At 47.4% G+C, this 12,471-nt stretch overlaps 4 protein-coding genes across 6 annotated transcripts; 1 reads left to right on the top strand and 3 right to left on the bottom strand.

The window, feature by feature from the left end:
* Positions 1–48: 48 nt before the first annotated feature.
* Positions 49–4,414, bottom strand: ggnbp2 (gametogenetin binding protein 2). The gene is made up of 13 exons (XM_061299954.1): positions 4,310–4,414; positions 3,487–3,616; positions 3,167–3,247; positions 2,841–3,094; positions 2,671–2,769; positions 2,482–2,595; positions 2,200–2,409; positions 1,963–2,131; positions 1,720–1,890; positions 1,326–1,629; positions 1,111–1,244; positions 874–1,041; positions 49–804 (listed from the first exon to the last, which is right to left on the bottom strand). Exons 2-13 carry the CDS (start codon positions 3,577–3,579, stop codon positions 622–624), a joined length of 1,980 nt encoding a protein of 659 aa, XP_061155938.1. The 5' UTR covers positions 3,580–3,616; positions 4,310–4,414; the 3' UTR covers positions 49–621.
* Positions 4,415–5,114: 700 nt separating this feature from the next.
* On the bottom strand, positions 5,115–7,170 carry pigw (phosphatidylinositol glycan anchor biosynthesis, class W). Of its 2 annotated transcripts, none has more exons than XM_061299959.1 (2): positions 6,965–7,170; positions 5,115–6,585 (listed from the first exon to the last, which is right to left on the bottom strand). In XM_061299959.1, the coding sequence occupies exon 2, from the start codon at positions 6,580–6,582 to the stop codon at positions 5,125–5,127; it is 1,458 nt and encodes a 485-aa protein (XP_061155943.1). In that variant the 5' UTR covers positions 6,583–6,585; positions 6,965–7,170; the 3' UTR covers positions 5,115–5,124. The 2 variants fall into 2 exon arrangements, with proteins under 2 accessions (XP_061155943.1, XP_061155942.1); XM_061299958.1 differs by having other exon boundaries at positions 6,937–7,168.
* Positions 7,171–7,209: 39 nt separating this feature from the next.
* abhd11 (abhydrolase domain containing 11) lies at positions 7,210–9,944 on the top strand. Of its 2 annotated transcripts, none has more exons than XM_061299964.1 (6): positions 7,210–7,431; positions 7,765–7,903; positions 8,003–8,176; positions 8,266–8,436; positions 8,508–8,689; positions 8,806–9,944. In XM_061299964.1, the coding sequence occupies exons 1-6, from the start codon at positions 7,319–7,321 to the stop codon at positions 8,939–8,941; spliced, it is 915 nt and encodes a 304-aa protein (XP_061155948.1). In that variant the 5' UTR covers positions 7,210–7,318; the 3' UTR covers positions 8,942–9,944. The 2 variants fall into 2 exon arrangements, with proteins under 2 accessions (XP_061155948.1, XP_061155949.1); XM_061299965.1 differs by having other exon boundaries at positions 7,266–7,431; positions 7,749–7,903.
* Positions 9,771–12,336, bottom strand: bicdl2l (bicaudal-D-related protein 2-like). The gene is made up of 6 exons (XM_061299961.1): positions 11,842–12,336; positions 11,549–11,668; positions 11,322–11,489; positions 10,813–10,898; positions 10,620–10,740; positions 9,771–10,312 (listed from the first exon to the last, which is right to left on the bottom strand). The coding sequence occupies exons 1-6, from the start codon at positions 12,259–12,261 to the stop codon at positions 9,968–9,970; spliced, it is 1,260 nt and encodes a 419-aa protein (XP_061155945.1). The 5' UTR covers positions 12,262–12,336; the 3' UTR covers positions 9,771–9,967.
* Between the last annotated feature and the right edge of the window lie 135 nt (positions 12,337–12,471).

Raw genomic sequence — 12,471 nt, 5'->3', positions numbered from 1 at the left:
AAATGGATTATTTACAATTCGCATTTTTAATACAACCACTCCCCCCAATTCACTGAATCATATTTTTATTAAGGTGAATCATTACAGACCAGATAATATAACAATGCAAATGTTAAAATATGATATATCATAATAAAACATTTTCTATCATATTAGGGACAACATGTGGATGAATAAATGCTTTATTAGCTCTTCAAATTCTGCACTGTCACAACCCATTTCTTTTCATTTCAATGTCTAACCTTTTTTTTTTTTTTTAAGAATTGATTTTCATACACTTTTAGAGTGCATCCTTTATCACCATGCTGAAGTGTCACCCAAGAGAACATCTCGAGACAAGTAAGACTCCTGCAGGCTCACAACAATAGATTTCCATTTCCCACTGCGCTCTTATCCGAAAGCCTTGTACAAGCACCGCCAAGTCACAGGCTTGGTTAATGAGAATCAAAGTACAAGGTTGGGGAAATCAAAAATCTGATCATCTAAGTGCAGACTTGAGATGAGACACGAATCACATTCATTAAAAATTGACAAAGAATCAATCCAAAATTTCTACCTTCTGCATTTGCACTAGGAGTGGTCACCATGATTTTTCTTTTGAGATGTAACAAGTGTATACTTTCACAAACCAGTTGCCTCAGGCAGTCTTTGGTCACTTGCACAGCAATAGTTGGTAAATTTCTCTTTCAGGAGCTGTCGATACTTGTGACGGTTGCTGTAGAACGACCGATGTCTGTCTACGAATGCTTGGATTTCCTCCTGCGTGAGACCATTCTCTTCATCTGAAATGACTTCAGAATCATCCTGCAAGAAAAGACCAACCTGAGTACGGTGCTGGGCAATTGGAGATCTAGCGAAATGACTGTCGCATACCAGGATGTCCACTAGACCCACGTTGGCCTCGAATGGTCTGGAATCAAGGTAGTTTCCGTGTCGTGCCCATGGTAGTTGTGCAAAACTCTTCTTAACACATGAGGACTTCAGACCTTTGGTTTGGCTAACGTTGGATGGTGTCACACTGTGACTTTCGTCTGTGCGCCCCTGGCGACAGTTCACACGCACTTTGGTTTGGGTGCACTGGCTCAAATACAATGAATGGACCACACTTACCGGTTTATTTCCTTTTCTTTTCTTTTTTTTACTCTTGCATTGTGACTTTTCCTCAGAGTGTGGCCAGCAGTCGACACAGCTGTCTGTTGCCTCCTCTTCCTCCTCTTTATCTTCAGCGTACTCATTGGACTCACCTTAAGCGATGGAAATACGAAACAAAATTTCAGTCGCGGTACCTTTTTTGTTTTATTTGAAGATACGTGTTCATATCTGACCTGCTTCATCGTGGTTGCAGAGTCCTTCGGAGCAGGAAACATCGGAACCTTCTCGTGACCCCATCTCGCTGCCCTCCATGCTTGCGTAGCCGCAATCGCTCGCAGTGGAAACGGCAAAAGGATGCAAAATGCAAACTTGCTTCCCTCCTTTACTTGTTAATGTAAGTTTGGGCTGGTTGCTGGTTGTCTTATGTGGATCTTGTTTATCCCGACAACCGAAGCTTGTGCAGACATTCGGAGGAATGTTCTCGCCCTTATCGTTGCTCTCGCAGGCAGTACAACTACCCTCGGACTCAAGAGACCCCTGTAACAAAGAGAAAGTATTTTCATTTTTTCTTTTTATTTTAAATTGGGCACCTGCAGTGCTAATCCAGCCAATCTTATCATCTCTTACCTCCTCATACTTTTCCTTGATTGCCGTTTCCTGATCCAACCTGTTTCTGTGCCGATTCTTCCGCTTCTGCCTCTTCTTCTCCTGCTTGAGCTGCTTCGCTCTCTCTTTCTCCGACAGCTCCTCGACAAACTGCTCGAGCCGAGTGATCCCCTGCATCTTCTCCACTGCCGTCTACAAACACAACGTTAGGAATGTCCGCGTTTTGTCAACTTGCCGCGACGCGCGCCTTTTCACGGCAAGTACCTCAAAGCTTTTGCGCAACTCATCAATGCCCACGTGGAACAATATCTGGAAGGTCTGCTCCTCGGCTCGTAGTTTCTGCCAAACCTTGTGCAGTCGCTCGTACAGAAGACTGCCTAAACACGTCAGCACTTCTTCCTGCGCATTATCGATGGTCTTGGCATGTCTCCTCCTATAATCAGAAGACCGAATGGCTCAAAAGAGAGTTCACACACTGTAAGCCAAGTACCTTCCACTTACTCAGAGCCTCCTGCAAACTCAAGCTCGGCCCGGCTAAGGAGGCGGGCGATGAAGTCGGTCTCGTTGCACACCTGGATGTGATGCTCACAAGGGCAGCAACACAATCCCTCGTACAGGCCGGCGCAATATTCTTTCTCCTCACTGCTGTCCACTTCCCCAATCAAGATATCGTACGCCCGCATGACTTTGGTCTTACAGTCGGTGCACAGCCTAAAAGACAAAAAAAAGGACCTGAATAAAGATTGCGCAACAAACTCACATTGTGTCAAGTCAAACAATTACCCATGTTTTTGCAAGTGGGTCTCCAGTTTCTCTAAAAGACAGGCGCAATCGATAAGTACCACCTCATCCCTGCACTCCTTGGACATCCGCTCCCACACATCCATCCAGATTCCCCTGGAAGCAAACACAACTTATAAAAAACAAAGAGGGGGAAAAAAAAAAAAAGCCAACAAGAAAAAAAATCCTTACCCTACAGGTCTGAGTTTGCTTGTGTCCAAGGAGTGCAACTGGCACCGGGTGCTCTTTTTAGTTTTAGGAATGGCATCAATGACAGCATTCAACTTCGACCTGTTTATATAAAAACAAAGAGAAATTTGAAAAAATCCATATTCAAGCAGACTCAATCAACTATTTCTTACCCTTGGATGTAGAGGAGGCTGTACAGCTTCCTTATGTCCGCTAAACAAGCCTTGGTGACGGACAGCACACCCGTAGGCTTCAACGTGAGCGGCTCCAAGGCTGGGGTGCCCGATTCCACTAAATGGCAGAAGAGGCGCTCCACACTGCGTCTGCAGCTCACGCATGGCACCAGTTGGGACAATGCTTTAAACACTTGTGTGGACACCACTGACAAGGCCGCAGTCAAGTCCTGTTGCTTCAATTTGGAGTGACCCTAAAGGCAGAAGGACCATATTTCAGTTCAAACTCAAGCATGGAGAGAAGGGAGTATTCCTGATGTACCAACCTCTGTGAATTGTTTCCAATGCGAACTACTAATTACTCTTTTGTCTACGTCCATGATACGATCCGCAAATTCCATCACCAGCTGTCAACAACAGAAATAAATCAAAACTCCAAATATTTTATTCTATTAGACTTGATAAGAAACTCACAAGGTTGAAGCCTTTGACAAATAATTGCCGTAACTCCTCAAATGAGCTACTAACAGTAAATTAATTTGATTGCTACATATCAAAGTCAAATAAAAATAGGCTCCTTTGAAAATTTGAAGACTAAATCTAGCAATTTATAGTGTCAGCCACAGACACAGCCAAGGTGACCTACCGTGAACGAGTCATCGATAAAGAGAGGAATCTGTCCGGTAAGAAAGCAGTAGTCCTTTTCATTTTCTTTGCATACAGCTACCAGACTTGCCATGATGTTCTCCCCCCCACCACCTTCAAATACAGCTCACCTGCAGGTTTCAAGTGAAAGATCCAGTAAATACAAATAAGGCAAACCTATTGTGTTCCCTTTGCTAATATTTGCGGGGTTTTTAGAAAACCGAGACAAACAAACGCTGACAATGCTGTCAACAGCAACCACTTACGCTTGCCTTGACCTACATTTTGTGTTAAGCACTTTAAGCAGTAGTTAGCTGAATAACCAAGAAGGAAGCAGGCCCGATAGAATGTAGGTTATTTGAGTCTGTTATGTTTTTTTTTTTTAAGCGTTAAGTGCATTTATGTCATGGAAAAGATACTCGGGTGCATCTGACGAGGCGACGTCATGCTAACGTTAGATCAGCTGGTCACGAAAGACGATCGTTGACACGCGGAGGTAACAATGATCCCGTATGGTCGTTAATACGTTGAGAATTTTATTAGACGAAGCACAAAAGTGTGTATTGCGATCACTTGCTCTGTTATTAGTTAGTAACCGGTAGACGCGAGAAAACTCGGCAAGCCACTTGTTAGCTTTGCTAGTCAGCACCGCTAGCATAAGCAAGCTCGCTCAAGTAAATTCAACCGTAAAGACGGACATTTTTTTCTGTCCGCCTCGTTTTGTTAAACGGTTCGCACAATGCATTATTTTTGGCTTTTGTTAATAAGTTGTCATTTGACGGAAGACATCTGTAGTTTGAACTCACCCGCTTTTACAGACTTACTTTTAAGCACGACTGAGTAAGCGCGGCTTCCCAATGAGTTGATGCTGCGTTCGAGTCGCTTTCAAAAATCGGATTTTCCCAATTCCTCTCAGGGGTGGGGCGAGGGGAACGCCTTTTGAATATGGACATATATAGACTGGATTCTTGAAGGCGGTTGGGAAGATTGAAGCCACCAGCGGCCATTTTACGTTACCAATCCCGCTACTGTCTACCTGGAACCAATAATTCTGGGGGAAAAGCTGCATGCAAATTAATCGGTAAAAAATATTTTAGATTTGTTTTTATTTTCTCTGAGTACTGCTTAAATATTTGTCTGCATCATGTTAGAACCAGCCACAATGTAATAAAAGCAAAGGCCACCTGGACAAATTTAAAGTGCACAGTTCACGATACTGAGATAGTTGATGATAACAATTTGTTCTTTGAGTGGTGCTCGTTACCACTAACAGAGATCCTGACACAATCTGAAGATTTACAATGGAAAAAATAGGTTGTCGGTAACGATGGCAACGTAAGATGGCGTCCATCCGGCTTCAACCGTGAGGGGCCTACAGTTAGTCCATTCTATATATGTCCGCGATCCGAGCAGAGTGCGAGGCACCTGTCTTGAGGCCTGCAACGTGAAGTCGCTGTCCGTGGACTCTCCACAGTCAAGACGGAAAATTATTCTAATCTGTATTTAACAGTCAAACACGAAGTCCGAAACAAAATGTTTTGCAATCGTGCCCCCGACTGGTTAGACTGCCTCAGTCCATCAAAATGAGGACAAGTTGCACTGTGTTGAAAATAGAATAGAAATATAGAATAGAGAAAAATTACCAAAATTTTATTGTAATTCGACAGAGATGCAAAACATATACAACAGCACAGTTTGTAAGCATGTAAGACAGCAGGACATAGACAGAAAATAAATCACCGCAATTAAGTGTGTTGATTAAAGCGTTGGTCACTCCTGTCAAAACATTTGAGAGCAGAAAAAATAACAACTGATTCCTACTGATGGCTTGAACAAGGCACAAACCTTCCATCTCATCTTTCTTTTTGTGAGGCCCTGAATACGAGTTCCAGGATGATGGTACAAATTGACAGCCTGATGTTATTTTGGCAAACAGTACAATCAAATCAACGAAACCAAGACATGATACAAAAAGGAGAGATTGAGCAACACTCCAGAGGCAAAAAGTCAGATTAGCTAAACGGCGAGACACTGGCTCCACTAAAGTCTGACACATGCACAAAGCAGCAAACAGAGTGAGAGTTCCCATGAGGAGGTTCAAAACTGCTTTGAGCCAATCTCTGACATGGAGTCTTGGCTGCATGACATAGCATCCTACCTGGATTCCTGCCATGTAGATGGCAACATAACCTGCTATGGAGAAGATGCCCTCCTTGTTAGCATGCAGGAAGTCCTTCCCTCTGTCATTATTGTGTAGGATGAAAGTCTTGACTCCTGTTGTCTCCAGAGCAAATTGATAAACGACACTTATGACAAGAGCAAAGAACCACGAGTGTCTTGCGGGTATAACAACCAAAAGCGTGGACGTCACAACCTTGACAAGGGCCACGGTGAAGAAAAAATTCCAGTGGACACCATATTCAGTCACATGTTCATGGTAGTCGCTCATTTTGACAGCGATGAGTCGTGCTGCACCGAGAACAATCAAGGGCCACGTGGAGAGGAGCTGCTTGCCGATATGTTTCATCTTGGATCCATAAACATTTTTGCCACGTGCTTCTGGACACACCAGACCATTTGCAAAGATGAATGTCCCAACACCAAAATCCATAACACCTGTTCCATAGGTTTCCGTCTTAGCATACCGCCTTGGGAAGACTCGAAAGTCAACAGCCAAAATACTGATAGCCGTTTGCACATTCACCATCACTCTAAAGATGGTCACAAAGGGAACCTGTTTAAAATGAACAGTCCGATTGAGGAAGATGTTGAGCGAGGTTTGCCGATTACTGCGGTAGAGGTAAAAAAGCACACATAGCAAAACAAAGGCAAAACTCAAGACGACTTGACGAAGATGGTCGCTCAGGATGGTGCATGACAGGACGAGGGGGAGGACCACTACAGAGAAATCGAGAAGCAGGTGAGAAACCTGTGGGAATGGCAGAGGTAGAGTCCCCTTAGCTTGATGGTAGAGGATTAGAATGATCCCTCGCTGGAGGATGCATAGTGGTGTGACTAATGAGCCCACAACCACTTCCTGTAAATTGGTCCCATTAAGATTACTGACAAATGCTTCTTTCAGATCCTTCTGAGACATGACCTGGAAACAACAAGAAATAATTATTTTAGGTTAGAATTAAAGAGGGAGTTTGGCTTGTTATATGCACTTGAGTGTTTTAATAAATCTTAAAAAGTACATTTTTGCTCTTGTGAATCATTTTGGTGAAATACACCTTGTTTTTGACCGGAATTGTCATTTTTCTATAAACGTGTGTGCAAAACCGATTAAAATAGTAAATCAGAGATTAAGGCTTTATCGGCCAACACAAATTTGACATATAGTACTATATACTTTCACTTTAAACAAGTGTCCCGAACCCAGTGACGCTCCTTGATGAAGCTATTCTGTACCATTTTGCTCGGAATTTCATCATCATTGCACTCTACTTACCAAGGATTTTGTCTTAACACAGACTCACATAAGTAATCGCATGACAGGAAAGGCTGGATCAGCCTTCTCTGAATTCAAGTCAAGAGACGTTTGCAGCGGATGAACTGATTCCCCCAAAAAACACGGAAGTGGAGCTGCAGCAAAATTCAACGGCAATTCCACTTGGACAAACTACACGAATCCGCAATATGGTTTAAAGTCACGTGACAAAGGCAATGTGTCAAGGCACCTTGGTCTGCCTTCCGAACGCTGTTAGGCGATTTTTCAAAATAAACAGCTTGGCTTAAAAAAAAAAAAGGAGTTCCGAACGCTCCTTCAAAATAAACGCAAATATGTGTAGTATGATCACATCCGCTTGCCATACACCGCCGCCGCCAGCATCATGACCGCCCTGTGTCGCCTGGTCCATCGGATGCAACGAACGCTTCTGCTTCCGAGCTGTAACGGACTCTGGACGCCGTCCGGACGGAAGAATGCCAGCTCGGCCAGCACCAGGTAACAGTCGGCTATGGGCTGAGCGTGTCACCCGGTATACTCAACTAGCCAGTTAGCCGCTTAGCTGGCCGGCTAGCCTTACCCAACTAGCTACACCCGCTAACACCTTATGTGTGTGAAGGCAGTTGTCATGTTTTGTCTTTTACAAACATCATGGATGACTTCCCTCACGGGTTGCCATTCAGTCTTATCTCATCTAAAGTAATTCAATGAGCCATGGCAGCAAAATATTTTAAGCTTTACGTCTCTGACGTACAGTTGTGCTGTTGACAGCTACTGTTATGCCCTGTTCTGTTAACTTGTGCGCCGATGTCAAGCGTTTTCTTGTTGCAGCCCGCTCAACCTGACGTACGACGTTTTTGACGGGAAAGGAGAGAGCGCCCCGCCGCTGGTCTTCCTCCACGGATTGTTTGGGAGCAAATCCAACTTTCAATCCATCGCCAAGTCGCTGGTGCAGCGGACGGGTCGAAAGGTAAAGCGTGCAGACGATGTCATGGCAAAATGGAGCCAAGCATCTGTGGTTGTTTTGGTGTTTGGTCCAAGTGTCCTCACTGTCCTTTTGTCCAGTCAGGTGCTGACTGTTGACTCCCGTAACCACGGCAACAGCCCCCATGATCCCCAGCTGACCTACGAGGCCATGAGCGGCGACCTGTCGCACCTTCTGGCTCAGCTGCACATCGACAAGTGCATCCTGATCGGACACAGTATGGGCGGGAAGACAGCCATGACCTTCGCCCTCACCAAGGTGTCATTTGTCGGGCCGGCCAGTCTTTTCTTCAGCTCGTTAGGGTGTGAATAAAAACGCTGACGACTCTTTGTCTTCCCACTGGCCAGCCGACACTGGTGGAGCGGCTGGTGGTGGTGGACATCAGTCCTGCCCCGAGCATCGCCGGAAACGACCTTCACAAGTACATTGACGCCATGCGGGACGTGGACGTCTCTGGCGAGCTGCCGCGCTCCACCGCCAGACGCATGGCCGAGGACCAGCTGCGACGCACTGTCAAGGTCAGAGCTCCACGCCGCCCCCTGAGCGTTTAGGTCAGGTGTTCTTACCGGACGGCCATTTTGTCTTTCAGGAGCGCTCGGTGCGTCAGTTCCTGCTCAGCAACCTGGTGGAGTGCAATGGCCGCTACGCCTGGCGGCTTAACCTGGACGCCATCTCAGCTCACCTCCATGACATCATGGACTTCCCCGCCTTTAGCTCCGCCTACAACGGCCCCACCCTCTTCCTGGGCGGAGCCTCTTCTGCCTACATCAGGTGTGTCTCGACTTCTCTCTTTCGGTCTCAAGCTCTCTTTTTCTCTCGCTCCCTTTCTCACCCTTCCTCTCTAATGAGTATCCAGTCCGATAGCTTTGTGTGGCCCTCCCCTGCAGCTCCGACGACTACCCGGAAATCCAGAGGCTGTTCCCGTGCGCCGACATCCAGTACATCCCTGACGCTGGCCACTGGATCCACGCTGACAAACCTTTGGACTTCATCAGCTCCGTCGTTTCCTTCCTGCGGTCCTAGACAAGCCACGAGAAGGTTGGTTGGGTTGTCGGCTCGTCCTTGTCCTGTACGGGACGCGACCATGCAAAGTGGGACAAATGGGCGACTTAGCGTATAACATCACTTTGAGGAAATGGAAAAGGAGAAGACACTCTGACCCTGCTTCCAAAAGCCAGTCCCAGTTTTAACGGAACAAAAAACGTGCATTAGCATTAACTGTTCCTCTTTTTTCATGCTGTTAAGTGAGGATGCTGCGGCGGGCTCAGTGCTGCCAGGCATGTTGTGGCATATTGCGGTACTACACTGAAGGGGCACAACTCCAAATTGGAACTTGACCATACAGGATATTGTAAAGGCTTTACAAAAATCTGCAATGTTGCGTAAAGTGTGATATAGTGGGGTACTATTAGACTGGCTTTTTTTTTTTTTTTAATAATACACAGAAGTGTAGCATGGAAACTGCCTGGAACATGAGGGTCAATTTAGCGCTGTCGCTATCAATTACTTTTAGAATCGCTATCATTCATTCCATCAAACAGTCAGATTAGGGCGGGCTGACTCAGACGTCGTTCCTGCTTGTTAATCCGAACACGTGAAATCCATGTGTGCGAAGGCTCATACTGTCCTACCCAACTTTACGTGTGTGTGTTCCGGTGACGTGTTTACGAGCTGATAATCGTGTGTACGCTGCAACTTAAACGAATTTAACACTACAAGAGTCGTTTCCATGGAGATGATGAGTACTTGGAGGCTTTTTTGTCGTCAACTATATATATATATATATATATTTGTACAAGTCTAATTTATTTACATCTATTGTAAGAATGTGGTCAAGGTGAAAGAGCGTGAATGCGGTGACTGGCATTATTTATTTACAAAGCCATAACCAAAGCAAGTGATCACACAAATCTAAAGAGAGAGAGAGATTAATGTAGTAATGTTGTTGTCCTTCTCATGTTATCAAATATTATTCATGTGTTGCTTATTATGCCCGTGGAATAAAATCAGCTGGTTGGTAGACTTGGCCGTGGTGTTTTTCTTTGCGCGTCAGTCGAGCGAGACCACCTGGAAGCCGTCGTTTTCCCTGCGCTGGGGCGCCTCCACTGCAGGTCGCCCCCCGTTGCTTTTAGTCCACTTCCTCCAACCGGAGGTGGCCTGGGCGGGCGAGGTGGGCGACAGCTGAGGGCGGCTGAAGAGGTTCTGGGTGGAGTTGTGCGTGGGTGAGACGGGCGAGGTGGGTGAGGCGGGTGCGGGCGCCACCGGGAAGTTGGCAGGCCGCTGCACTGGCGGCTTGTTCCTCCTCAGGATGCCCATGCGTGAGGGCTTCTTCTGGTTCTGATCCACCTGCTGCTGTAGCAGCAATTGCTGGTTCAACAGCAGCTGCACATCATCCTGAACAAAGCAGAAAAGTTGGAGCCCAAATGCGGAACGGGCGATCTTCAGCCAGAACGCCCTTTTGCACATTCAGTAGGGCGACGCAGGATTCCGTGCTTAGGCGAGCTCCCATTTTCCGTCACGCCTCGCTGTATCTAAAAAGGCGTCGCCGGGCGTGCCTTTAACAGCCCAACAACTAAACCAGCGTGCTAAACAAAAGGTGTCAGTTTTTTGGTTAGCTTTTGGCAACGCGTGAAGTTCTTCCATTTTCCCCGTGGCTCTGACACCTAGGGCGGGTTTGATACAAACGGGTTTGACGACTCACCTTCCAGGCCTCCAGCTCCAGTGAGAGCTCCAAGCGTTTCTGCGCAGCCTCCAGTAGCTGGTTGTTGAGCAGCATCATCTCCGACTTACTGCGCAGAAGCTCCGCCTCCATGGCTTTCTTCCTGCCGCAAGCGGCGCGGCGCACGTTAGCCGCCGCACAAAGCGAAGGACGAGCGTCGGCTCGCGACACTCACTTCTCAATAGCGTCGTCTCGATCCCTCAGCGCCTGTTGCAGCAGGGCGCTGTCCGCCGAGCCGCTCCCTCCCGTCGACTTGGCATCCTGAAGGCACGGCCAGGCGTTACTTTACCTTTGCATCTTTCACGCGAGGTCCCCCTCAACGCACACATCGATCACTCACACTTGAAACAAACATTTAAGCTGGAACTGGTTGGTCCACATTGCAACAGACCAGAAGGAGGCCCGCCAACATTCCTGTGCGCTTAGATCTGCCCACCTTTTCAGGCTTTGCTTTTGTAAGGCCATTTAAATATTAAAGGTCAAAGGCTGCATGCACCCTTGCGTTCCACTGGCATCCATGTTTGGGATGTTTCTCTCCTCCAACACACCTAATTCACTACGTCAGCTCATCAGCTTTGGAAGAACCTGAACATTAAAATGGGCTTTGCTGGAGGAGGTGGAACATCTCAAGCATGCAGGGTCGACGTCAAAGTGAGTCAAGCAGCATGATAAAAGCATAAAAACCTTTTTAGCGATCCCGCTGACGGCCATTTTACGGGCAATGTCCTGCAGCTGGGCCAGGGCGGCGTCCAAGCGGTTTTCGCCGGAGGGAAGCGGCTCAGGGAGGCGGGACACCGAGTCCTCCACCATCAGCTGCATCAGCCGCAAGATGGACAGCACCTCCTCTGTCACCTAAAGGTGGCCACGCACGTTAAAAACGTTTCCTCGCCCCGTTCCGCGCGTGGACTTACCCGCTCTTGGTCTTGACTCCATTTGGGTCCGTGTCGGCTCTCCTGCAGTTTGTCTACTTGGGCCTTGAGCTTCATGCTGCGCCTTCGCGACAGCTCCACCTCCCGACGCACCTCTTTCAGCTGCAACAAATCACTGTCAAATTTGAGCCACTTCAAATATACTGATTTTAATTTCACTATTTCCCATCAACACCATCGCTGAACTAATAATTCCATGACATCCAACCAAAGCACTTTTAGAAAACAATAAAATTTCAAGGACCCTTTTGACGGCCATATTGTTGCCTACCTACCGTGTCATTGACATGTCCGACGGTCCTGCGCCTGCTGAGCGGCCTGCCGCTGTTAATGAGATCTGGCAGGGTCCCGTAGCTCCTCTGGAAGGGGGTGTCGCCCCCCTCCAATGACGGGGAATCGGAGCGCTCCTGATCTGGGGCTCCGTCGGAACCGGACGCGTCGGGGACGCGTGAGTGGACGGCAGAGTCCGGAATGCTTGGGCCGTCATCCTCCGTCTCCGAGAACGAAGCAGTTCGGCGGAGTGGCTTGTCGGTAACTCGCCGGCTCGATTTGGACGGTAACCTGCTGAGGGAGCAGTAAAGCTGTTCAGTGGCGCTCATGCGCGGATTGGGACGCAGACGCCAGTTCAGTTCCGAAAAGTCTGCAGAGAAGTCCGGGTCCCGATAGGCGGGGGGCTGCTGCCTCGAGTAGTTCATCGCGACGCAAATGAAGGAACGACAAGCAGGTGAATGACTTTAAGAACACTTCCAGCTGCAAGAATGTTTCCAAACTGGTTTTTCCGGTTTCGATGCCAGTCATTTGCTCCGGCAATGACGTCACCGGCTTCCATTTAGGTGTCCTGCACGCGCAGAGCCGTCAAAAGCACGGAATTTCCAAAATAGGCGTGAAGACATCACCTGACAGAT

The sequence above is a fragment of the Syngnathus typhle genome, linkage group LG15 (assembly GCF_033458585.1).
Source record: "Syngnathus typhle isolate RoL2023-S1 ecotype Sweden linkage group LG15, RoL_Styp_1.0, whole genome shotgun sequence".
Classification (NCBI taxonomy): Eukaryota; Metazoa; Chordata; class Actinopteri; order Syngnathiformes; family Syngnathidae; genus Syngnathus; species Syngnathus typhle.
The sequence above is the reverse complement of the archived record's forward strand: the minus strand, read 5'-3'. Positions and strand labels throughout refer to the sequence as shown.